Source organism: Ovis canadensis, chromosome 2, assembly GCF_042477335.2.
Source record: "Ovis canadensis isolate MfBH-ARS-UI-01 breed Bighorn chromosome 2, ARS-UI_OviCan_v2, whole genome shotgun sequence".
Taxonomy (NCBI): domain Eukaryota; kingdom Metazoa; phylum Chordata; class Mammalia; order Artiodactyla; family Bovidae; genus Ovis; species Ovis canadensis.
The window spans coordinates 188,410,355-188,437,612 of NC_091246.1; the positions used below are offsets into that span (position 1 = coordinate 188,410,355).

General features: G+C 46.8%; 1 protein-coding gene across 1 annotated transcript; it reads left to right on the plus strand.

Annotated features, from left to right (window-relative positions):
* The first annotated feature begins 12,809 nt into the window (after window positions 1–12,809).
* Window positions 12,810–27,107, plus strand: LOC138432829 (5-hydroxytryptamine receptor 5B). The gene is made up of 2 exons (XM_069574440.1): window positions 12,810–13,586; window positions 26,614–27,107. The coding sequence occupies exons 1-2, from the start codon at window positions 12,810–12,812 to the stop codon at window positions 26,944–26,946; spliced, it is 1,110 nt and encodes a 369-aa protein (XP_069430541.1). The 3' UTR covers window positions 26,947–27,107.
* The last annotated feature ends 151 nt before the right edge of the window (window positions 27,108–27,258 follow it).

Here is a 27,258-nt window from a genome sequence, read left to right on the forward strand (position 1 = left end):
TCATCTTGTATTGCTCTCAATCTATTTAATGTGCACTTTTTCATCCATCAAATTGTGTCTTCGCCATTCTACCTCATCACAGATATTACAGGTGTGGTTCCCTAGGACACAGATGCTAGGATGGAGACTGATGTGCAGGAAGTTTATTGGGGTGTGACTCAGAGGAAAACATCACCTTCTGGGGCTGAGAGAGAAGCCGTGCTGAGACGCAGTCTCCAAGAAGTCGCAGTTAAGTCCCTTGGCTCTGAAGCTGAGATGACCCATCTGAGTCTCAGGTTGGGAAATGTGAGCTGAGACTTTATACTGCATGTTGATCTTGGCTGAAGGGTCCTGGCAGGGGCTGCAACCTGGGCCAGGAGCTTCCTTCAGTGAAGGCAATTCCAGAGAATCTCGGCGGTATAGAGGGCTGTTGGCAGCAGCTTCCTCAGCAGCCGGGGGACCGAGTCCTTCTATCCTAAAAGTGGAACTAGGTGTCAACCCTGAGGGCTAAAAGTAAGTCAGGAAAGAAAAGGGGAGACAGAGGGAAAAGAGGAAAAAGGGGAGGGGTCCATTGGGTTACCTTGCATCTTGTTTGGACCAGATGTAATAAGGTAGTCACTCCCTTATAAGGGCGACAAGCTGCAAGGAGGCGAGAGAGCCACCATGCAGGGTGGTGAAGTGTCCTGTCTAAGGGGCTCTGCTGCTTACTGGCTGAGCTAGGATTTGTGCCCACGAGTGTCAGGCTCAGCCCAGGTCCCCCTTCACTGTCCTGGTTGGCACACTGAGCCTCCGATAACAGTAACATCATCATTTGGAAAGTATCTGGAGATGCTGAAGGAAAAGTGGGCGCAAAACCAAGAAAGACAGTTTTGCAAATCCTCTGCTTTCTCTCTAATCCTTAGAGACTGAAAGAAAGAGTTCACAGGAGGAAAATGATTCTGTGCATGATAGAGGTATTTCTGAAAGGTAAACGTTGCCTAAAATGAGCGTATCCAGAGACCAGACTTTCTGTAAAGCTCAGAAAGGAATTCAAACTTTTGGAGATATAAAGACTGTGCCTGGAATACGCTGGAAATCTGAAATTACAAACATCAAAGAAAGTCCATGGCAGAAGCATGATAATGACTCCCTCTTACCACCCGCAGAAGATCAAATTCCAGTGAAGAGAAAGATCCAAATGACAGCGGCAGGGAGGAGGAAGTGGGAGGCAGAGGTGAGCCCAGCTGGCATGATTTGGGCAACTTGAAAGTATTGTTCCCACTTCCAACTTCCAAAGCTTTTTTAGCAGTCAGTTATCACACCAGGGGAATAGGGACCACAGAGGCTATTCCTGCAGCTCAAGAATCTGAATTTATCTCAGAACACCACTCCTCTTTCCTGCTTCCCCTAACACTGGGAAGGAATTAAAGTCCAAGGCTTCCAGCAATGATAATACCTTCTTCCCCCAAGGATCTTGGGCAGAATTGGGGTTTTCATCCCAAGAGTGTGAGGCAGGACAGTGAGTGAGGGATTTTTCCTAGAATCTGTACTCCCTGATTTTCAAGCTAGTTTTAGAAAAGGCAGAGGAACCAGAGATCAAATTGCCAACATCCGCTGGATCATTGAAAAAGCAGGAGAGTTCCAGAAAAACATCTATTTCTGCTTTTTTGACTATGCCAAAGCCTTTGACTGTGTGGATCACAATAAACTGTGCAAAATTCTGAAAGAGATGGGAATACCAGATCACCTAACCTGCCTCTTGAGAAATCTGTATGCAGGTCAGGAAGCAACAGTTAGAACTGGACATGGAACAACAGACTGATTCCAAATAGGAAAAGGAGTATGTCTAGGCTGTATATTGTCACCCTGCTTATTTAACTTATATATGAAGTACATCATGAGAAACGCTGGGTTGGAAGAAACACAAGCTGGAATCAAGATTGCTGGGAGAAGTATCAATAACCTCATATATGCAGATGACACCACCCTTATGGCAGAAAGAGAAGAGGAGATAAAAAGCCTCTTGATGAAAGTGAAAGAGGAGAGTGAAAAAGTTGGCTTAAAGCTCAACATTCAGAAAACGAAGATCATGGCATCTGGTCCCATCACTTCATGGGAAATAGATGGGGAAACAGTGGAAACAGGGTCAGACTTAATTTTTTGGGGCTCCAAAATCACTGCAGATGGTGACTGCAGCCATGAAATTAAAAGACGCTTACTCCTTGGAAGAAAAGTTATGACCAATCTAGATAGCATATTCAAAGGCAGAGACATTACTTTGCCAACTAAGGTCTGTGTAGTCAAGGCTATGGTTTTTCCTGTGGTCATGTATGGATGTGAGAGTTGGACTGTGAAGAAAGCTGAGGGCCGAAGAACTGATGCCTATGAAATGTGGTGTTGGAGAAGACTCCTGAGAGTCCTTGGACTGCAAGGAGATCTAACCAGTCCATTCTGAAGGAGATCAACCCTGGGATTTCTTTGGAAGGAATGATGCTAAAGCTGAAACTCCAGTACTTTGGCCACCTCATGTGAAGAGTTGACTCATTGGAAAAGACTCTGATGCTGGGAGGGATTGGGGGCAGGAGGAGAAGGGGACGACAGAGGATGAGATGGCTGGATGGCATCACAGACTCGATGGACGTGAGTCTGAGTGAACTCCGGGATTTGGTGATGAACAGGGAGGCCTGGAGTGCTGCGATTCATGGAGTCACAAAGTGTCGGACACGACTGAGCGACTGAACGGAACCGAACTGTGCTTAAACCCATGCCTTTTTCAAAATATTTCATGGTTTTCTTTCACACCTTACAGTTAAAATTCACCAGCAAGCTAGAGATTGGTAGGATATTTCTTTACGGCTCTCTGTATTCATCCTGTAAAGCTGTAAATTAAATTTACCAGATATCATCTGATCTTGATCTATTTTTCTAACCTGTACTTCTCTCCATGGATTGTTTCCTAGTTCACCTTTCTGAATGAAGAGACTCAGAGACCTTTGATTTGTTTTGTTTTCTAAGCACAGCTTTCTTCTGCTCCTCTGGGCTTAGAAATGGCAACCGTTGGTCATTCTAGGGTTGACGGCTCAGATACAGGTGTGTGTGTGCGCGCTCAGTCACTCGGTTGTGTCCGACTCTTTGCAACTCCATGGACTGCAGCCCACCAGGTTCCTCTCTCATGGGACTCTTCCAGGCAAGAATTCTGGAGCAGGTTGCTATTTCCTCCTCCAGGGCATCGAACTCACATCTCCTATGTCTCCTATACTGGCAGGCTGATTCTTTACCACTGAGCCACCTGGGAAGATCCAGAGTTAAATCAACTGGTCCTTGAAGCTCAGATAGGGTGAAGGATAAAAATTAGCCTGCAGCGGGGAATGTGAGATCTCATTACAGCCCTCCTTCTCAATTTTGCCTTTCTGCTTAAAATGTAGAAGTCCACCTAGACAGCCCTTCTCTTCCATACTCCCCCTCGTTTTCCTTATTCTGCTTTAACTCCTTCCCATGCGGGGAGGTAGCCTATGGGAACATGAGCCAGAGGGCAGAGCTCTCAGTTCAGTGGGGCCAACCTGGGACGTGACCTGTTGGTGCAAGGTCCTGGTGGTAGTCTTTATTATCATTATTGACACTGGAGAACTTTCAGCTGTAGGCCAAGAATCTTTGCTAGAAGTCCTTGCTAGAAGAAAGGAAGGATTTTCAAGGGTTGAGGTTTGAATGGGGAAAAAACATTACCTTGTTTATCATGGAAAAGAAAGCAGCTAGGGGGAACATGGAGCCCACCTACTAATTAAAACTCTCAAGAGTTGGAGGAGGAACAATTACCATAAGGCACTATCTCTCCCACGTTCCAGCAAACAAATTAGCTTCAACACCCACATGGTGGAAAAACAAACGCCAATTATGCCTGGATGCTTCCTTGAACAAGCTTTCTCTTCCCTATCTCCATCTGATCGTTAATGTTACTTTGATAGTGGGTTGCAGATAAGAAAAATTATTCTCACCCGCTTTCATTCTAAAGCAAAGCCACCGGCAGTGGGGAGAGTGGGATCAACTCAAACCCAGATACTCCTCCTTGTGTATGAGGTGAGAAAAAGTACCTTTTTCAACTTCAGATAGAACACAAATCTCTGGGTGGCTGAGGACCAGTGAGAGTCATTCATAGCATAGGAGAGCAATATGCTTTTAACTGTTAGATTTCAATGTAAAATATAATTGAAGAAATATGCCTTAAAATAGTTTTATAAAGGCAGATGGCATTATAGCATATGTTGATGTACAGAGGATGTGTTTCTAGATGTATTTCTAACTATAGATATAATGGGGTACCTGGCTGAAACTAGCCCCCATGCTTTTTAAAACCCTGATAAAGACCAGCAGTGTGTGAGGAGGAGAGATGGGTATTTTAAGGTCGCAGGCAGTTATTGCTTTCTTTGGAGGAGCAGGCCTGAATTTCGCCTTTGCTGCCAGGCAGTTCCTCTGAGCAATTTGGTTATGCCAGGACAGGGCGCAATCCTTTCAACAGAGAATTTCAGGAACCACAAGGAGGGAAACTGGTCTGCATGGCTCCATAAAAGAGCATGTTCACTGTGTGTGAACTCCTGGTCACATTCCCTTTAGGGGAAAAAAATATTATCCAAACATGGATTTAGACTATATTGTCCTTACATTTCGTTTATTCTTGAGGGGCGTGTGTGTGTGTGAGCACATACTCTTGCGGAAGCATTCTTGTTCAAGAATTTAACAGCTGTATTAGGAGCAAAAAGGAGCTGGGACAGTAGCAGGAAGGACGCTGTGAGACGGCTTCATTTCACACTTGCTTTATAAAGCTTCACACAAAGAGTCATTGTGATTGAATAACTCTGCTTCCAAGGAAGGCATCTCTTTGGATTTTCATATTGCCTAAGTGAGGACGGAGACTAAGGAGAGGCCTTAGGAGGATGGTTTGTTTCTGATGGGAGCAGACATTCTAAGGGCCAGACACCCCAAAAATGGGCTGGGCTGTGAAGATTGAGGGGTTGAGGCTGGAACTCCAGACTGGTGTGAACTCCTCGTGGGCCCCCACTTGGAGGGACCTTAACACCTACAATAGGGTGGTGCTGTCTTCTGTGTGATTCCTGGGCAACTAAGCCAGGGCACCATGCCAATGTCGAGGAACTTTCTCTGGGAAGATGTAGGAAGGGAAACTAGTAGGACTAACACTTCTGTGGTGGAGCAGGACATTTGAGATGAGAGATACTGGCCAGAGAGACAAGTCTGAATCACCCAAGCCAGTGGTTCTTAGCTGCAGTGGTTTTGATTCCTAGGGAATGTCTGGAGACATTTTTGTGGTTGTCACACCTGGGGAGATGCTTCTAGTATCTAGTGGGTGGAGCTCAAAGATGCTGCTAAATATCCTATAACAACTGACCCCACCCCCCACAGCAAAGAATGATCTAACCCAAAATGTCAACAGTGCTCAGATTGAGGAACTCTGGCTTAGACGGAGGTAGTAAATGCATTTGGATGTTCATACGCAAATAAAATGCAAGCTGAGTCCTTAATAATCCAAAAGAAAAGGTTGTCTGGCAAAAAAATAACACAATTAAATGTGTCTGTTGAGGATCTAGAGTGTCAGGTTTCGTCATGTGTTTTGGGGTTCCGGAAGCCAACAGGACAAACTTCTTGTCCTTGTGGAATTTATAGTTGGGAGAGGAGGCCCCTAAGACACGTTTTGGGGTTCTGGAAGCCAACAGGACAAACTTCTTGTCCTTGTGGAATTTATAGTTGGGAGAGGAGACCCCTAAGAATCGTGTATGTTTCAGATCATAATTATGCTATTAGCTCTTGTGAATTAACTCATTGAATTCTCCCTATAACCCTGTGAAATATGTGCTCCTATAATAACCCATTTAATAAGACACTAAAGCCTATGGACATAAGTACCTTGTCCAGGGTCCCACTGCTGACAGTGAGTCACAGTCTTTACAGCTTTTAAAATTGTGTTTGTCATCAAATAGACTTTAGAACTTCACTAGCTATGTGATTTTGGAAGCTTAATTTATCTTGCTGCTTCTTTTATGTGTAGAATGGAGATAATGAAAGTATCACAAAAGGTTGTTGAGAAAAGTAAATATGTTGATTGATAGAAAGTGCTTGCACATAGTGAAGGTTAATAAGTCATGTAAGGAAAGTGAAGAGAGAAGAGCTGAAAACCTGCTTTAGACCAGTGGCCCCAAAAGTGTGGTGATAGGATCAGCAAGAACATCTTTTTAGAAATGCAAGCTCCTGGAAATTCCTGGTAGTCCAGGGGATAACCATGTTCCCAGTGCCAGGGGCCAGGGTTCGATCCCTGGTCTGGGAACAAAGATCCCACATACAGCAACTATTGAGCCCTCATACAGCTTGAGAAGCCTGTGCACTGAAGACTGTGCAATGTGACTGTGCAATGAAGACTGAGAACAGCCAAAATAAATAATTTTTTAAAATTATTTTTTAATTTAAAAATTGCAAACTCTTGCACCCAGCTCAGGCCTAATTCTGGGACTGGGCCCTAGCATCTGGGTTCAACCAGCTCTGTGGGTAATTCTGATGCAGGCTGAAGTTCAAGAATTCATGCATGAGACCCTTCTGAGGGCAGTGGTGTTTAGGCTGTGACAGGGGAGTGCTTCATCACCCAGTCCTAACTTCCTCCCCAACTACAAACTGTTTTGTTTTTTTCAGTTTTTTTGGAACTCTATATTTCCTCCCTTCTCTTCTGCTATTTCTTCACTTTTGCTTGGCTCCTTCTTGATCGATCCCTTCTCCTTACCATCTATGACCAGGTATCTTCCTTGATACCCTTCCACACCCTCAACTGCTCTCCGCCTGTTACCAAGTTCAAGATCGCTCTGCTCCCACAAGATAAGTCAATGAATCTGAGCAAGGCGTTGGGATCAGGAAAGGACTTTATCCAGGAACCAGCTGACCCATGGATGGAGAAGATGGAAGGCTAGCACCTCAAAAGAACCATTTTTTTCCAGGCCTGCTTGCCAGGTTCTTTCATGGATCAGGCATGGGAGGGAGAGGTGAAGAAAACAAAGTAAAAAAAAACTATTCAGTCCTTGCAAATGTCCCCTAGAATGGCAAACCTCAGGCAGAGGGATGGTTTAGTTTCACTTCCTTACAAGTCCTGCTCAGATGGGCTGCTCAGTTGGGCCGCTAAGGTCATCTCCCTGAGGCAGGCCATTATGTATGCTTACAAAAGTGGCAGGATGGGGGTTAAAGTCGCAGAAGCAGATTCAGCATAAATTCAACATTAACCCTTCCAGCTTACACACCTTCAGTGAGTCAGTTCTTGACTCTCATTCCTTCACTCGCTCATTCATTCACGCATGCATACATGCTCACTGAGCCATGGGAACAAGGGCAAGGAGAACCCAGCCATATCCTCAGGAACCCTGCTGCCTTTCAGTTAGAGGCAGAAACACGTCCTGTCCCAGGACTGCCTCAGGGTCCAGCCAGAGCGAGGTTACTGCTGAGGCTGGGGCCGAGGCAGAGGTGGGGACCAGGACCAGCTTCTCAAAGGAGGTGACACTTCACTAGGTCCGAGAGTTGATGAACTGATGAATTGAACGGATAGGAAAAGAGCCTGATAAAATAATGTTAAAAACCATCTAGAGAGCACAAGGGCAATAATACAAAAGGACAAAGGCTTTTTTAATAAAAGGAGAAGAAGGTCACTGCAGGAGATGCCTGGAAGCACTAAAGCATGGAATCCTATGATGATGGAAATGTTCCACCTCTGTTTTCTTTAAAAGCAAAACCTGACAAATCAGAAGTGAATGAACTGCAGGCACTTGCAGATCCTTCTCTGTTGGTCCCTTTGTTTTGTTTTTGTTCTTTTGTCTCCAAGTCTCTGCTCACCCCTCTTCCTCAGAAGGCTAGGCCTCTGTCCTCCTCCACCTCCCTCAGGGAAAGTCCTCCTGTCTTTTAGTGTCCAGGTCAAAAGCTGCTGCCCTCTCTGCTCCTTCTCATTGGAGGTGGCTCCTCTCCTGCAGCAAAACCAGATACCTTTGTTTCTACTTCTAATCAGCTGCTGGCACATTCTGCTGCATTCTAGTCCCATCACAGATAGATTTTGTTCTGTGTTGGATGAAAAGTCTTCAGGGTCAGAACAACATCTCACCTGCCTCTGAACCTCCCAAAGTCTTGCCCCCAACAGTCAGGACTGGGCTTTGCTACACAGAATCACACACAGCCCAGGGATGAGAAGGCAGATCACCATTTCCTGCTGGGACACACACAATGAGTCCAGAGAAATCGAAAAGTTAAATTCCTAAATCTATCCATAAACTTTAGTAACAGAAATAAAGGGCAAGAAAGTAACATCATTACAAAGTAAATTAAGAACATCAGTGGAGACAAAAATCAATGGGTCCTATCATATAAAAGAAAAAAATTTACTCGACAAAATGTAATAAAATTACAAATGCAAAGAGAGGAATGACAGAGAAAAAAGTATATGACAACAACAAGGATGAAAATCTGCTCTTTAATTCACTGAAATTTATCAAGAGCCATAAGATCAGTATCCAGATTCCGATATAAAGTAGTTAAAAGGGGATGAACAGTTTCTACACAAGAATATATACATAATCAAAATCACCATGTGGAAAAATCAGGTTTTTTTTAGCCATTGAAGAAAAGCAAACTAAGACAATTAAAATAAGTCATTATACCCCAATTAAACACTTTTTTTTTCCTAATAAAAAATTGATTTTGGCAGCACTCTAGGTCTCTCTCTTGTTTCTCCAGTGCTAGAGCTAACACAACAGTGGATTCATTAAATCTCTCTAGGGTACACTTTGAAACTATGTAAAAAGAGCAATCACATGATTCCCATTGTTCTACTCAGTTACTAAATTTTGGGGGAAAATATATCAAGGAGATAATCTCAAAAGAGTGAAACAATTCTGCTAATTATAATTTTTAAAACAGTTTTATTTGTTTATTCATTTCTGGCTGTGCTGGTCGTCCGCTGCTGCTCAGGCTGTTTCTCTGGCTGTGGCGAGTGGGCTCTGGTTGCAGTGTGTACGCCTCTCAGTGTGGTGCCTTCTCATCGCAGCGCACAGGCTCCGGGGCACGCACGCTTGACACACGGGCTCAGTTGTTGCGGCTCACGGGTTCTAGAACCGGCTCAGTATCGTGTATGGGCTTAGTTGCTCTTCAGCATGTGGGATCTTCTCGGACCAAGGATTGAACCCAAGTCTCCTGCATAGGCAGGAGGATTCTTTGACCACTGAGCCACCAGGCTCAGTGTAATTGCTAATTGTAATTGGAAAATCAGCAAACCAAAGGCCTAGGCCTGACAAGAACTGAGCAGGGCCTAGGAGTTTACCCTGTTTGCAGGCTATGTAACTTTTTCATAGATGCTGTCACAAGACAAAAGACTCCCAGGCCAAAGGCAGAGGACTTCATTCCTCTGGGAAGAAGCTGCAGTTGGAGCTCCATGTTCATGTGTACTGGCTCTCCATGTCTCCCAAGTCCATGGGGTTCTAGAAAGGGCCCCAGGCTGGACCCTGCATAGGCAGGGGGCTGGGTTTCAGAGAGGAACACTTCGCTTGGGGGACTCCTCACGGTCATAGTAATGGAAGGAAGCAAGCTTGCCCTTGGCCCAGGGGGAGGGATTCCTTCACCCTGTAAGGTGGCTTACTATACATACAACTCTAAGAGATAGCCTGGATAATAACGAATCAGCACCTGGTAACCTTGGCCTGCACTATATGGATGTGCAGGGGGCTCAGGGCCCTGGATCACCTCTCCCAACAGTGCCTTAATTTACTCATTCAACATATCCATTCAAATTTATTATCACCTTCTATGTACCTGGCACTAAAATACAGTTGACCCTTGAACAACAGGGGTGTGAACTGCACAGGTGCACTTATACACAGATTTTTTTTTTCCATAAATACCTCTTACAGTACCATTCAACCAAGCAGTTGTTTGAATCAGTGAATGCAGAATTGCAGATAGGAGGACTGATTGTAAAGTTATAGGTAGATTTTCCACAGCACAGCACCCCTAATCCCCAGCTCCAGGGTCAACTGTAGATGTTCAGGATACAGTGGTGAATATATTTCCTGCCTAAGAAGAGCTTGGGCTTCTCTGGTGGCTCAGACAGTAAAGAATCCTCCTACAGTGCAGGAGACCAGGGTTCTATCCCCGAGTCAGGAAGACGCCCTGGAGAAAGGAATGGCAACCCACTCCACTATTCTTGCCTGGTGAATTCCATGGGCAGAGGAGCCTGGTAGGCTACTGTCAATGGGTTGTAAAGAGCTGGACACCACTGAGCAACTAACAAATCCTTTCAGTTTTCTTTCAAAAAGATCTTACATAGTAGGGAGGCAGATATCAAAAAGGAATTAAATAAATAACCTGATTCCCATGAACTGTTGTGAAGACAATACAGAAGAGTGGGACAGAGTTGCCTTTAGATAGAGTGACAGATTGTAGATCCGATGATCAGGGATGGTCTGAGATGGTAACACTGGACCAGAGAAATACAATCTGTGTCAAAAGGTCATAAGAAAATGGAATTTTCTTGTGAAATAGAAATAGAAATTTAAAATAGTAGCATCAGTCATCATTTACTGAACTCTTAGTAAACTATTAAACTATAGCTTTATAATAATCTCATGACAGATACAATTATCCTCATTTTTAAAATGAGAAAACGGTCTCAGAAAGCTTAAGTTGCTCAAGTCTCTGACCTAATACATGGAACAACATAAAAAAAGAAACATAACTATGAAGAGAGTATTTATAGCAACATGAAAAATATTAAGAAAAATCTGCAAACTAAAAAATTGATTTTAGGCATGAAAAATGTGTGTAGATAGATGCAAAGAACAGAAAACAAAAGCATGCCCTGCATGTGACTGGGGCAGAATGAATACTTTTATATTTTTTATATTTTTTTGCTATTGTTAGAATGTTTGCCCAATAAGAGAGGAAGAAAATTCTTGTGAAACTATTTCAAAGACTAGTCACCATTTCTTTCTAAAGGATGGTGTTTGTCACGTCAATTTTCTCAACACCATCCTAAATCCAGCTTTTTCCACGTTTCATGCAAACCCTGCTCCTCGACATTTACCCCTGCTTGTCCATCTCCTGGTGGCTTGACCCCAGCTACTCACACTCTGGCCAGGTCCCGTCCTCCATTTATCTCTGTGCAACACTGAAATGCCTTCCTAACAATTCAGTAAGCCTAAGGGCTTCTCCCACCACAGAGAGCGTCCTCCCCTCTGTGATCCCTGAACAGTTCATCAATTTCCGATACTTTTTATCAACCACTTGACCATTATGCCTGAAAGTGCACATATTTTCACTCTGACTCCTTTGCCTGGAGTGAGTCTCTGTGTGTTAGTAAGAACAGTCCCACACAGGATGCAGAGCAAACGTCCCCAGTCTTTGAATGGATAAGGAAAGGAGAGCAAAGACATTCTTGCTGTCCTTGATCCCCAAAGATTTCTCTAGATGCCAGCGGTGGGAGGCTCAGAGGACCAGGGAGGAACCCCCATCACCCACTGCAGCTTAGGGCATTTTTCCACAGAGAGCCCCTTCTTCGGACCCCCTGCTCAGCCTGAGGCTAGGTGTTAATAAGAAACCAAGCTGCCCTGACAAGAGATGGGGCAGTTTGGGCTCTGTGTTCTTTACATTTCTATTCTACTTCCAGGAACAGGCTGTAAGGCAGCTTTAAGTTGATTGCATTGATTGAACTATTTTTTAAAGTGTAAGAGACTGGAAACGGGCGAGGCGGGGCGGGTTAGGGGAATTTCATTTCCCATTGGTTTCCACCTTTGTCCAGGGGAATATAAAGGGATGTCCAGGGAAAACAAAATATAACTCCATCTTCACCCTGGATATGAAGAACTGGAAGACGTGCCCTAGGATCAGGAACTTCGGCAACTGCAAAGGGAGGGCAAGGTGGAAATTGAGGAAGGTTGTGTTAGAGACGGAGACGAGGTGGTGGACACGCCCTTATCAGGGCCTCGGCCAAACAGCTTGAAACTTTTTGAGTCCTTTCTCTGTAGAGCCAGAGAGAGAACTTCTCAAGGCAGCCCGAATCCTCAGAGGGGCAGAAGTGTTTAAGTACGGGAAGCTGCAGGCAGGATGGAGCCGGGTCGAGAAGCTTCCACTTTGACATACCTAACACCAGAGTCTCCTAGTTCACGTACACTTAGGATGGAGATCGAGGAAAGCAGAACCTCTCTGTCCCGGAGAGGGCGGGTCCCCCTGTCTCCATATGTCAAACTGTACCTCAGGCAAGTCCCGGGGGTCCGGCTGCGAAATTCCTAGGCTATTGTGAACCTTCTTCGGGGACTCCCGCCTTAGGGTTCTCTCGGCGCAGAGGGGAGAGGGAGACCCACGGGACAGCCTCAAGACCCTGCTCCAGTCGGCTGCTTCTCCAGACCACGCCGCCCACGCCCACCCCGGGAGCAGCTCTGCTCAGGGGCCGCCGGCTCGGAGTCGCGGGCCCCTCTCCAAACCCACTCTGCGCGGACCCTCGCCACGCCCTCGGAGTCCCAGCCCTGTGACAGCCCGCTGCCCTGGGAACAGCGAGGCAAGGCAGGAGGGACTGGCGCAGGGACTAAGGTGGAGGAGTTGGACTGCTGAGGGGGCCACTTTTTCCTCCACTGGAAAAGAGACCCACGAGGACTCAAAGGCGAGGCGCCAGAGGGGCGGGGAGCTGCGGCCCAGTGAGGGACCAGAGTAGGGCGAACTGGACTCCTCTGCCCTCCCCATCACGCAAGGCCCCCTTCCACGCCCTCACTCGCCGCGTCCACCCCGAGCCCAGGGCGCGCTTGCGTCCCCGCGGGGGAGCCGGGATGCCGCGCGCAATGGAAGCAGCTAACCTCTCGGTGGCCTCCACCGGCGTCGCCCTTCGCCTGGGACCCGAAGCCTTCAGCAGTAGCCCAAACCCAAGCAGGGTCGTCGGATCGACCCCAGGTGGTGCGGCCCCGCCGGGCCGAGAACCGCCTTTCTCCGTCTTCTCGGTGCTGGTAGTGACGCTGCTGGTGCTGCTGATAGCGGCCACGTTCCTGTGGAACCTGCTGGTTCTGGTCACCATCCTGCGGGTCCGCGCCTTTCACCGTGTGCCGCATAACTTGGTGGCCTCGACGGCCGTGTCGGACGTGCTAGTGGCAGCGCTGGTAATGCCCCTGAGCCTGGTGAGCGAGCTGTCGGCGGGGCGACGGTGGCTGCTGGGCCGGAGTCTATGCCACGTGTGGATCTCCTTCGACGTGATGTGCTGCACCGCCAGCATTTGGAACGTGGCGGCCATCGCCCTGGACCGCTACTGGACTATCACGCGCCACCTGCAGTACACGCTGCGCACCCGCCGCCGCGCCTCGATGCTCATGATCGCGCTCACCTGGGCGCTCTCGGCTCTCATCGCCCTCGCACCACTGCTCTTCGGCTGGGGCGAGGCGTACGACGCTCGACTCCAGCGCTGCCAGGTGAGCCAGGAACCCTCCTACGCAGTCTTCTCCACCTGCGGCGCCTTCTACCTGCCGCTTGGCGTGGTGCTGTTTGTCTATTGGAAGATATATAAGGCGGCCAAGTTTCGCTTCGGTCGCCGCTGCAGGGCTGTGCTGCCCTTGCCCTCCACTGTGCAGGTGAGGCGCGGGTTGGGGAATGGGGATTTGGGAAAAGGATCGCTGAGGGACGAGGAAGCCTGGCGATAGGGAGAGCTGGAGGTGCAAGTTTGCACACTTGGCGCAAGCTTTTCAGGTTGGCCAACCGGAGCGCACGCGGAGCTTGCCATCTGCTCTGCTACAGCGCGCGCGGAGGAGCTCAGCACTAGCGCCTGGCGTGCACACGAAGGGTTCATGCGTAGATGGTGCGCGGCGCGGGGGGCGGTGGGGGGAGTTCCAGCACCTGCCCACTAGGACTGGAGCTGGAGAGGGCACCGCGGCACCATGCGGCTGAGAGGGGCGGCAGGGGCAGTGTTGCTCGGCAGCGTTGAGCACGCGGCGGATCCACTGTGCCCTCCGTTGCTTTTCCCCTGGAGCTATTGTATCCGTGGGAGTCCTCAGTCGCCAATTTCCTAGCCGCAGCTAGACCAAGCGTGACCGCAGGGGGCTGGAAATTCGTCCTGCCGTTGAACCTTCTGTGACCATTCGCCCCGTATTTGTATCTCCACTGCACCCTCATTCACCCCTGCAGTTCCGAGACTATTCACTCTATTGGCCAGCTTCCTGCCAAGGGGAAAGGAAGGATGAAAAAGAATCCAAGTATCACTTTTCTTTCACTGTCTCAACCTCAGTGACTTTGGAAAGAGAAAAGCTCAGGACGTTGGGGCAGTTACTTAATCTCTGTGGGCGTTGTTTCCTCCTCTTTAGACTGGTTAACTCCTACATAATAGGGCTCTTGGCTGACCTGAGATAAAGAATGCAGACACCCGGCACAGTGCCTGGCAAACGGGGGTGGAGGGGTCGCAGAGCTGCCTGCAGCGAGGGGATCCTCAGGGCCAGGGCGTTGCCCGGCAATCTACAATGGGCGCCGGAAACGAATGAATGAATGAATGAGAGGGAGGAGCCTCCGTTTGGCAGAACTTCTCTCCACTGTTTTTAGAATGGGGCCTTTTGTTTGTTGGTTGGTTGGTTGTTTACTCTGTAATTCCCGTCAGACTCTTGAGACTCCATGGACTGTAGCCTGCCAGGCTCCTCTGTCCATGGGATTCTCCAGGCGAGAATACTGGAGTGGACTGCCTTTTCCTCCTCCAGGGGATCGTCCCCACCCAGGGATCGGACTTGCACCTCCTGCTTGACAGGTAGTTTCTTTACCGCTGAGCCACCTGGTAAGCCCCTCGGCCTTTTGGCCAGACCCTAATAGACCCTAGCTCCCGCCTCATCCCCGAAGCCTCGAACTTTCCTTTTGGGTGAGTGTGGGCTTCAGGACCCTCAGTCCTGGAGAATAATAGGAATTATTGCCTCTTTCCTAATACAATGTATGGACCAGGGGAAGGAGACATGAGGAGGGAAAGAAAGAGGGTAAGTTTTTTTTGTTGTTAGCTTTGTTTTAATTTTGTAAGTTAACTCAGATGCTTAGGTTATTCAAATGTGTGTATTTTTAAAAGCAGGCATCTCCCGCCTACCGCCCCCGCCCCCAACACCCTTCATGAAATGGCAGAGGAGTTTTGTAGGATAAAACGGGAATGTCAAGTCTATAATTGGAAAGTGTTGTTAGGGGAGAGCTTTATTCAGAATTAATGATGTCTTTTGAAAGGTCCCTTGGAAATGCCTGGGGTGATTATCCTTTTTCTATCTGATTGCCAAGGCAGGGCAGACTTTTACTGGCTACATCGATCCAGGGTGAGAGAAATCATGGTGAAATGGATGCCAGAAAGGCTTGCCACGCCTGAGTTTAGTGTTTGTTTTTGACAGACCCTGTTCAAGCAGTTGATAACAAAGCAGATGTGCCTGGATGATGGGGGACCTGGACAATCAGGATGGTCACTGGTAGGGGGAAAGTTCTCTGGGAGGCAGGGCAGCCTAGTGATTTAGCCACCTGCCAGCAATGAGCTTCTTTCACATTTTGGGCTGCAAGCTTGCTCCTCTAAGACACAGCATTGGTCTAAGTCATGGCTAAGAGTCTTGTATCATATGATGCTGAGGTTGTAGATGAGATGGGTTCCAGAACATCCTGCTTCTTTAGGCTCCAGCAAACCATCACTCAAACTTCTGGGTAATGTTGCAGAGTCAGCAGTTGCAAGCTTGTTGACCATACCTGAACAGAAATTTTAATGTGCCAGAAATACTCTCTCTGTGCCTTCCCCCGCCTGTTTTATAAAACAGCTTGATTGGAGGATAGTTGCTTTACGATGGTATGTTGATTTATGCTGTACAACAGCATGAATCAGCCATAAGTATATATACATCCCCTCTCTCTTGAGCCTCCTTTCCTCCCCTCTCCTTCCATCCCACCCTTCTAGGTCATCACAGAGGCGGGTCTGGGCTCCCTGTGTTATACAGCAGCTTCTCACTAGCTCTCTGTTTCACACATGCTACTGCATATATGTCAATGCCACTGTCTCAGTTTATCCCACCCTCTCCTTCCACCCGTGTCCATAAGACCATCCTCTACATCTGCGTTGCTATTCTTGCCCTGCAAATAGGTTCATTGGGACCATTTTCTAGATTCCATATATATGCATTAACATGTGATATTTGTTTTTCTCTTCCTGACTGATTTCACTCCATATAACCTGCTTTTCTCTGCATTCCAGGGGAAATGAGTAGAGCTGAATTTAGGTCCTGCAAAATGTCTTTATTGCTTTCTGTGGGTGATGGGAGCACTTAGGAAGGCAGAAGGCCTCTGGTCATGAGGTTGTGGACACCCCTCACCTTTTCCAGGATGCTGTGACTAGGTTTCCAACACTAAAATAGGATCAGGGAGGGATCTGCGATCATGCCTCGAATTTTGAAAGTAGACATGGAAAGAAATGCTGAGTGAGTGAGTTCTGTCTTCCAGGCACGGTGACCTTTACATTCTTCCTCTTATTTAATCCTCAGGCTCCAGATACGTTGGCAATACACTGTCTATTTGTCAGGATAAGCTAAGATACACTGAGTAACACAGAATCCCCAGACTAATGGTTTAACCCAGTTTCACTCAAAGTTCAGTGTGGGTCTGGTGGCCCTCCCGCTGCTCTGCTCTTCTCCAGGCAGTAACTTGTGGATCCAGGCCCCTTGTCATCTTTAAGTTATGCTGTCTTGAACATGTGGTTTCTGAGGTTGCTGTGGAAGAGGAAGTGAGACCTGGAAATACAGCAGCTTCTACATGCCTTACCCAGAAGAGTCTCTTCTGTTCGCAGTCCATTGGCCAGACACTGGCTGTGAAGATTAGGGGAATCTATGGCTCTTTGGTGAGCATTAACCATCTTTGCCTCACAGCTCCCATTTTTGTTGTTGCTCAGTCTTTAAGTCACGTCCTACTCTTTGTGATCCCATGGACTGCAGCATGCCAGCTTCCCTGTCCTTCACTATCTCTCAGAGCTTGCTCAAACTCATGTCCATTGAGTTTGTGATGCCATCCAACCGTGACCAAGGATGGTCTGTCACCCCTTCTCCTCCTGCCCCCATCTTTCCCAGCATCAGGACCTTTTCCAGTGAGTTGGCTCTTCACATCAGGTGGCCAAAGTATTGGAGCTTCAGCCTCAGCACTGGTCCTTCCAGTGGATATTCAGAGTTGATTTCCTTTAGGATGGACTGGTTTGATCTCCTTGTAGTCCAAGTGACTCTCAAGAGTCTTCTCCAGCACTACAGTTCAGATGATCCAATTCTGGTGCCATAAAGTGAGTTCATCCATGACCTCACAGTTATTGGGTGGAGAAGCTAAAGTCTGTCCTGGATCTATCAATATTTATCCCTTTTTCATTATGCTGTGCTCTCTCCAGGAATTTAATTTCTGAGCACTGTCACAAGCATCTAGAACTTCGTGGGAGTGAGACAGTCATATCCCAGTCAAGGTGGGTCATGGGGATGTCAACTGGAAAAAACAAATACAACCTAAAAGTTGAGAATTATGTTTCCTTTGGCAGACTTTCTGAGAACTTCATCCTGGAAGACACGTTCTCAGATAGCTCTGAGGTACCCACTGTGTCATCTTGTTGCAACCCCATGAACTGTAGCCTACCAGGCTCCTCTGTTCATAGGGTTCTCGGCTCATAGGCAAGAAACCTGGAGTGGGTTGCCATTTCCTTCTCCAGGGGATCTTCCTGACACAGGGATCCAACCTGTGTCTCCTGCATTGGCAGGTGGATTCGATACCTCCTGAGCCGCTGCAGAAGCTCATCCATAGGGAGCAGAATCTCATAACTATGAACTCCTTTGTAGGAGCTGAACACAAGTGAATACAGAGGCACCACCCGCTTCTCTTGGGAGTGAGGGTTAATTCCCACCTGCATCCTTTTTCCCACCTCGTAGATGGGACACCATGATGTAGTATATTCTGCTGTCCCTAATGCATCCCCCATGGGTTATAATTCTTTCCTACTATCCTATACTCTTTACTGCTTAGAAGAGGAAAAAAGCGAAGTCAATAGAGATGGTTTGTTTGGTTTTTAAAATGCAACATCAAACATATTGTTCGTTTTAATTGTTTGTCTGATAGCTGTGCCTGATACCAGGGCATGCTTATTTATTAGGCTTAGTGGGTACACCACCGAGAGCCTCCATACTTTTAGGGGCCCATGGAAATTGTTTAATTTCTTTTAGAGGGAAAGTGAATATAATAGTAATGAATGTGTAATAATGAGTTCAGCCTTGATTATATTAGTCTTTATAATAATATGATCATAAAAATATAATTTTTAATATTTTTTAATGGAAGAAGGGCCCACAGAGGCATGGATGCCTCAGGCTCAAGAAGGTTATTTTGCAACCTTGGTTGATACCGTCTTTCATTCACTCAATCAATAAATATGTTCTGGGAGACAGTGTGCACATTGGTTGAGAACTTGGGATTTGGAAACAAGGAGACCTGGATTTCAATTCTTTTTGTGCCACTTATTAACTCTCTAGCCAAGTGAGTTCAGCTACATCTGTATTTCCCTGTAGGTAAAATAGAAATATGGCTATCTGCCTCTTAACATTCTTGTGAAGAGTAGATGAGATAACTGTGTATATGGAGTAACTAAAATAGTAAATCCTAAATGATGGCTGCTGTACTATTTTCATTACTATTTTTTGCAATTTTTCTTATAAGTTAAACTAACTTATGTTATAAATAATGTTATTATTTTATTTTATACTCTTACTGCTGTTACTCACCATTATAGGTGGATTAGTTATTTATTTCTTAACAATTACCCCTATCTTTAGTGTCTTAAAGCAACAAACATGTATGAACTCATTTCTGTGGGTCTGGCATTGGGAACAGCTTAGCTGGGTGGTCTGGTCCAAGGTCTTTTGTGGTTGTAGCTGTGGGTCACACAGCTGTTAGTGGGAGGTCTCTAAAGGGCTGCTTGAGTGTCATCCCCAACATGGTAGCTGGCTTCCCCTAGTCTGAGAGTGATGCAAGGGGGAAACTGCAATGCCTTTTATGATCTGTCTCAGAAGCTACATTTCATCACTTCCCTTAAAATCTGTTCATTAGAAGTGAGTCACTAAATCCACCCCACCCTCAAGAGAAAGCGAATTAGGCTCCACTTTTGGGAGATGAGTGAATGAACCCATGAATGTATTCTAAAATCACCACAAAATGCCACGCAGATGGTATTCAAGGTTATTTGACTTGTACTGACCTGTGCATCAGGCAACATGGGAGCCTCTGAGATTTCATAGAAGTGGTCTCTGCTCTCCAGGGATTCATGTTAGTAAACTACAATTACAGAATTATAAATGTAATAAAGTCTTAAAAATTTACTTTATTTTTTTGTCTGTGCTAGGTCTTCGTTGCTGCACGAGGTCTTTCTCTAGTTGTGGCAAGCGGGAGCTCCTCTCTAGTTGTGGTGTGCAGTCTTGCTGAAGTGGCTTTTCTTGTGGACCACAGGCCCTTGGGCACACAGGCTTCAGTAGTTGTGACTTGCGGACTCTAGAGCTTGGGCTCAGTAACTGTGACGCACAGGCTTACTTGTCCCGCAGCATGGAGGATCTTCCTGGACCAGGGATTGAACTTGTATCCTTGCTTTGGCAGGCAGATTCTTAACCACTGGATCACCAGGGAAGTCTGCAATTATGTCTTACAGGTGTTTCGTCCAGAGTACAGTGGTCTTGAAAGACTGACAGTATTTGGGAAAGCACTTTGTAACCTGTAAAGGTCAAAACAAATGTGTAGTATTGAACTATTGGGTTTGTGATGACTTGGACCTGAATTTTAGGTAATGTCATATTACAAAATATTTGCCTCTCCAGACTAATCCTCCACATTAGATTTGTGTTGTACGCATACAGTATATAGGCCCTAAGTTACCTAAAAACTATGCAGAACACTTAATGTTTTTGTCACATCTTCAGTGTTTAGCGGTCATTTGTTCCACCCCAAAGACTAAGGGGCTGTAGGTCTTGTGGACCTAGCCACGTGTGGGACCAGAGTTCAGTCAGAGCTAAGCTCTCAGAAGAGGATGGTGGAAAATCACCACCCTCATTCTGATTCCATCTATTAAAAGAAATATGACTCAAACCTGTCCTATGCCAGCATGCAAGACTATTTTAACTTTAGAAAAGTAAATTTTATTCATCAAATTGTAAGGTTATTTTAACTTTAGAAAAGTGAAGTTTATTCATCAAATTACATGGTAACAATCCATCTGGCTTATCATTTGATTCTTTTAAGACTGATACCTAATTGTCTGAGAGTTTCCAGAACTACTTGCGTGGACAAAGGAGCATTTTCTCTAGACTTTTTAGAAATATCCCTGGCTTTCCCCTCTCTATAAACTTCTTCCTTGTTCTCTTCCATCATTACATTCATTCTGCCTCTTTACCTCTGTTTCCATTTCCCTTTCCCCTGGTTGGATTGTTGGGGAGAGTGCAGGGAAGGAAGACCAAGGGGGATGTAGACAAAGTATGGTGCAGGAATCAGGTGTCTTCCCCAGTGACCTTGCAACAAGCTACTTCTTAAATCCGTGTATTTCTTGGAGAAGATTGAGTTTCTTGGTAGAAGAATGAGATTCAAATTCCATGGTTATTAACCCTTTCCTGGGTCACAGAATTCCTTGAAAATTAAAGAAGGCTTTGGACTTGCTGCTCAGAAAGGCTTGTAGGCGCCTGCTTGCCCAGTGTGCCTAGGGCACTGCCTGAAGCCTATTTGGAGGGTGATCCTCAGTCTTGCCTCCCACCCACCTTTTGGAAGAATGGAACCCACGGTGCAGTAGGAACTGGGACTCTCCACAGTCGGCAGTGGTTGTCAGGGGAGCCACGGCCCCCTGTGCAGCCATATCAGGACACTGAGGCTGGAGAATGCCTGTGCCAAAGGCAAAACTGTCCCTCTCTTCATTACACCCTCCTTCTATGCCAAGACTCTCTGGCCTGGGAGTCTGGGGGCTTCAAGGTAAGAACTCTAACAGAGGACCTTCCATTGGCCTCCACCCGTAAAAGAGCATGACTAGATCAGATGATATTAGAACAGAGACAAGTGTTGTGTAATTTTAAGTAACACAATTGATCACAGCTTCCCTTTCTCAGTATTAACTCCAGTGAGTCCTTAGCCATCCCAGGGTGATTAAGCACCCTCCACCACCAAATTCATATTTTCCAAATGAAGTAATAATAGCGATTATCCTTTATGTTATGAACATACTGAGTTTAGCATAACTGTTCTTTGTGGTGTATGTAATTACACTCAAGGGAAAGGTAATTTTTTTTTTTCAAGCCCAGCAGCACTCTGCTTTATTACTCTGTTGTTTTTTTTTTTTTAACAAGAAAACATCTTTATTTTCTGAAATATTTTGCACAAGGGACACTGCTGAGAAAATTTCCTGTTGTAGTTTGTTAGACAAGTTTTAGACAGCTTCTGTTTACTTTGAGGGGCTATTTTGGTTAGTTTTCTCTTCAAGGTGCCTTTGAGAAGTACACCTTGGAGCTTGGGTATCTCTGTACAGCATGGGCGGAGAGAATGGTGCCCTGGGTACTCCATCTCCTGGCCCTTTTGAGCTCTGAAAAGAAATGGGAAATTCCAGTTACAATCCGGATTGCCTTCAGCCAAGCCTGGATGCGGTTCCATGTCCTCTGTCCTCTCTAAGAGGCCTCAGGGCTTCATTAGTCACCAGGGGCGGTGTGTCCTCACCACCAGCCTTGTGAAGAGCCTCGCTGTACTGGATGCCTGACCTGTGTGTCACCACCCAGACCTGTCGGTTTCAGAAGTGACTAGGAACCATCTTTCTTTTTTCTGCTTTCCTTTTCTAGTTCTTCTTAGGCTGTTCATCTGGCAACATTGGCAGTTTACAAATGTCTGCGGGTGTTTTCTGCAGCAGCTGAATTTTTTTTTTTAATTAGAGGGGAGGGAAGGGACATTCCTTTTACTTAAAGGGGACATAAAATTAACATTTCTGAGGTCCTGCCATGTATTACTGTCTCACTGTCATCCTCCAGGAAGACCACCATATATGACAGATAAAGATCTTCATCGCTGGAAATGTAAAAATGGGAGCTCAGATTGGAGTCCTGTCTAATCACTAATTTGCTCTGAGCCTTGGTTTCCTTGTTCCTTAGTTACTGGCTACTGTTATATCCGAGTAAGATGGTGTGTGGAACCATGTGGCCAAGCAGGAGATGACGGTCAGGAGCTCTGAAAGTCTGAGGTTTTTCCCTGCTGGCAAGCTAACAAGTCAGCCTACCCTAGTTTAGTGGATACTGACAAAAGGCACGAGCCTTCTGGGTCAGAGTCAAAGGGCGTTATTACTCGTGTTACACAGGCAGCGTGACCTTCATGTGTGCATTTGTTCTCTTCTCTTCGAAGTCCCATGCGACTGACATGGAGTGGGCCAGCTGGATTTGCATCACAAATAGTAGGGAAACTCCCAGATTAGGGAACTCAAGTCTGTGTTGTCCAGGACTGAACAATATATAAACCTGCCTTTCGCTTTTTGGAAACCTGAATCTTTAATAATGGGTTGCAAGTAAATCTGTCTTCTTTCCTACTGGGAGATACTCTCACTCTTCCAAGGCTGTTTGTTATACAAACATCCTTGACAGGCTGGTCAGAAACAAGAGCTGTCAGTGCCTTTGCTGGCAAATGTGTAGAAACACAAGAGACTTAAAAGAGACTTGTCTCCCCCAAATAACTATTTATTTAGTGTTTGTTGAGATTTTACTATAGACCATACATTACACTAGGTACTGGGGATGCTTCAGTGGACAGGACACTCATGTCCCTGCCCTCCTGGAGTGTTGATTGTGACACAATATTCACAGTCAGAATGAAGATTCAGAATCCATGCCTTGGTATCAGAGTGCTTATGAGAATAGTGGGACAGGATGTTTGAAATTGGGACTTCATGAACAATTCCAGTATGTAGTCCCTACGTGCACTTGTCTAGTGTTAGTTGCTCAGTCACGTCCAACTTTTTGTGGCGCCAGGGACTGTAACCCACCAGGCTTTTGTGTCCATGGGATTCTCTAGGCAGGAATACTGGAGTGGGTCGCCATTCCATTCTCCAGGAGATCTTCCTGACTCAGGGACTGAACCCAGGTCTCCTGCATTGCAGGCAGATTCTTTACTGTCTGAGCCATCAAGGAAGCCCCAGTAGATGATTAATAAATGTCAGCATATATTGTTGGGCTGATTTGGTCCTTAATTTATTTTAGATGGAAAAGCCTCAGATTCTATGGAGATGTTTAAGTGAACTCATCTTTTAGGTCATGTCTCACAGTGGCAAAGAGAAGCCAAAGAGGCCTGGAGCCAGACAGATGGGCAGGCACCTTGGTTCTGCTTTGCCCTGCTCGTATGACCTTGCTCATAGCATCTGATATCTCCAAAATTCTGTGTACTCAAAGCACCTGTCCTTTTACAGCAGGACAGAAGGTGGCAGGTGCTACTGGTTGTGTGCCTTCTACAGTCAGTATTTTTACCTTCAGATTAGTGGATTCTAAGGTCTGAAACCTGTGAGGCCAGAATGGTCAGTTTTACAACAGATGTAGAGAGGATTGTCAGGGCTTCCCTGGTGGCTCAGACGGTAAAGAATCTGCCTGCAATGCGGGAAATCTGGGGTTCAATCCTTGGGTCAGGAAGATCCCCTGGAGAAGGAAATGGCAACCCACTCCAGTACTCTTGCCTGGAGAATTCCATGGTCAGAGGAGCCTGGCAGGGCTACAGTTCATAGGATCATAAACATTGGACATGACTGAGTGACTGCCACTGCTAGAGAGCATTGTCAGGGAAAAGAGGCTGAGGAGACATCCAACCAAAGAGGAAAGATGGAGAAGCTCAGGCCTGGCCCCAGAGCTGGCTGCTGGAGCCCTGAGACATTTCCCAGGAAGCCAGAGACATTCATTCTGAAGGCATCCCAAGCATAAATGTGATCCTAAAGTAGGTTCTGTGTTTTCTCAGCTGTCAAATGGAGATAATCGCTTGAAGGTTTGGCATGAGGGCGAATCAGAGTTGTTCATTACAAGTGTCTGTTTTACAGTGGCCTTTCTGGAATAGTTCTTTGTGTCTTTTGGTTTTATATTTCTTCAGAATGAAAAAAGCCATGCTTATCAGTCTTCTAGCAAACCAGGGTCTGACCTCATTGACTTGTTGACTCTCTGAGGCTGTTCTGGAAAGATTCCATTGTCTGTCCTGTCCCTCTGCACAGGGTGCAGTAGGCTCAGGTGAGAAGCGGTGGACACAGGCTCCACTTTGGTGGAGCAAAGGGGGACTCTGGCAAATGCTGCAGTGGTGGAGGCTGAGGTGTTTTAAACCTATTTAATTAGTGGATTTGCCTTTTCTGTTTCTCTTCCCCCAGGATCCCTTTGCACTGAATTGACCCCATGTGTTTATTTCGTAGCATGACAAGGATTTGGAATTGTGTTAAGCGAGGAAGGAATTCAAGAGCCTGGGAGGTCATTGATGTCAGCAGAGAAATCTTTTCAAAAGTGCCCATTAATTAGCTGAATGGGAGAAAGACAAACAAACCACCTTCCACTGCCTCTCTGCCCTGATAATATTGTTTCCTGTGGACAGTAGACTGCCAATATTCATAGGTGATTTTAGGATGTCACGTTTTCTCCCTTAGACTTCTGTTAGCGGATGATGGTAACCCATCATGTGAGATGTCATGTGGTCAGTGTCACCTCTTCTAAAGGGGAGAGATGAGCTTCAGCTCCCACCTGCCTTGGGGGGGACCAGAAACCTTGGGATGGCTCATTAAAGAGGGAGTGCCCGCCGGTCTGCACAGGGTGCGTGTTTGCGGAGCCAGGAATTTGTAAGGGGCCGAGGGGTGGGGAGGAGTGAAAGGCTGGCTGGTCTCTCCTGGAGTCACCTGCCTTTTCCTTCTCTCTCTGACTGGCAGGCGGGAGGAGGCTGGGTTTACACTCAGAAAGGAAAGGACTCAACTTTGTTCGTATCACCATGATCTGTTTCAGGGTGACTTAGTGATTTTCCAAATAAATAGAGATGAGTGTTGGGAGGAAGTAGCAGAGACGGAGAATTTGAAGGTATATCTTAGAGGGAGGAGCCCCAGGTTTGCACAGATCAGACCACCTGGGTGCCTTCTAAGCTCCATCCTACCCCAGGTGAGAGGAACCCGGGCTCTTCCCTTGGTGCCTCGAGGTCGGGTGGCTCTCCTGATGGCTGCTGCCAGTTGTGTCTGGGAGAGAAACTAGCTGCAGGCCTTGCCTGGGAGCCCCTTGCCTCTGTGTTTTCACCAGCATCATGACTGGCAGCATTCTGGAAAGGAAGAGACATGCAGGCGAGGAGCATGTGGTTGAAATGATCAGTGTGGCAACTGTTTCCTAGGCACTGACCGGGTGCCAGGTGGTGCTGCCAGGCAGGTGCTGTACAAGGAAAGGCTGGCTGTACACAGCCTGCTGTGGTTCAGCTTGGGCCAGAGGGAAACCACATGTAACACCCATGATCACACACATGGCTACAAAGGAGGGGAACGTGGTACCAGATCACAGAGAGATGTGATTGAGTTTAAAGGGGCAACAGGGCTGCTCTGAGGCTGGTGGCCTTTAAGCTGAGACTCAAGAGGCAGATAGGAAGTGACCAAAGGCCGGGGGTGAGAGGGTGGAGAGCAGCCAGAGGCTCCTTAAATGGTAGCTAATTATCACCACAAAGTCACTTACACTTTGTTTATTTTAAGCTAGGTAATACAAAATTATCTCCTAATTTAAAGTGAATTCACTTAACACAGTAATCGTATAATTTCTTGCAATATTGATATTTAGAGGCGGCCTGCCTCTCTGGCTGTGAACTTTGTGAGGGGCAGGCCTGGGTCTATTCCATTCAGGGTCCGGGTCCCAGCTCCACCCCCATCCATGAGTACTGAGTTGTGAGTGCCTGTGGCAGGGGGCACACACACATTCCAAGTGTTCATTCACAATGGCCTTATGGCGGGGAGGGGGCTTGGTCACCCAGCTTCATACGCAGGAAATGGCTTGGCCAGTGGGGCTGGAGCTCAAGCCAGGCTCTGACACCCAGGTGCATGTTCTTTACCTCCCCCTGTTCCCCTTCTTAGATCATATTATTATTTTATTAGGATTCCCTGGTAGCTCAGATGGTAAAGAATTGTTTGTTCTAACATCTGACATCGTGGGGACCACCACCACTCTCAGTCCCTGAAGAACCTTCAGGACATATTTTAATCTACAGTTTCAAGAACTTTTTCACCTAGCATTAATATTTGGGGGTGGATTATGGCATCAGTTGGGCTTCCCTGATGGCCCAGGTTAAAGAATATACCTGCAATGCAGGAGACACAGGAGATGCCTGTTTGACCCCTGGGTCAGGAAGATCCCCTGGGGGAAGAAATTGCAACCCACTCTAGTATTCTTGCCTGGAAAATTCCATGAACAGAGGAGCCTGGTGGTCTACAGTCCTTAGAGTCACAAAGAGTACTTACACGCCTGAGCACACACACACAATGATGATGGCATCAGTGCATCTTGTATGAGGCTGGAGGGGGAGGGGCTGGCCAAGGTCGGATGTATTGTATGTCACTGTATTGCCCAACATTATGCATTTTATGTTTGAATTATGCATTTCCTCTGTTCGCAGGTAAAGGAGGCCCCTCAGGAGGCTGAGATGGTGTTCACGGCCCGCCGCCCCATGGTGGCCTTTCAGACGAGCGGAGCCTCGTGGCGGGAGCAGAAGGAGAAGCGGGCGGCAGTGATGGTGGGCATCCTCATCGGCGTGTTCGTGCTGTGCTGGATCCCCTTCTTCCTGGCTGAGCTCATCGGCCCCCTCTGTGCCTGCAGCCTGCCCCCCATCTGGAAAAGCGTGTTCCTGTGGCTTGGCTACTCCAACTCTTTCTTCAATCCCCTGATTTACACAGCATTTAATAAGAACTACAACAATGCCTTCAAGAACCTTTTCACCAGGCAGAGATAAACCCAGGGCTTGGAGAGGGAAGGGAACTGGAATTTCTCCCCTTCATTTGTGATCTGGGCCAGAGCTGTCCCAGCACTGAATATTAATGATGTTTGGGAACCATACCACTTGGGCCTGGACTACAGGGGCAGCGATGCCAAAGGCCCTCCAGAAAGACAGCAGGTAGGTGGCAAGTGTGCAGCTATGCCCGCTCACCGAGTGATGGACATTGCTAATCGATCTCAGCGTATCTTCCCACTGAGCTGGAACTCAGCCTCAGAATCCTTTCTGGACAATGCATTCGGCAGTTATTGCTAATTGGCCAGAATTCAT

What these genes read in the sequence shown, in the direction of transcription:
- LOC138432829 (XM_069574440.1), top strand. Translation starts at nt 12,810, where the DNA reads ATGGAAGCAGCTAACCTCTCGGTGGCCTCCACCGGCGTCGCCCTTCGC. An exon ending in CCTTGCCCTCCACTGTGCAG is followed by an intron (nt 13,587 to 26,613) that starts GTGAGGCGCGGG and finishes CTCTGTTCGCAG; the next exon opens with GTAAAGGAGGCCCCTCAGGA.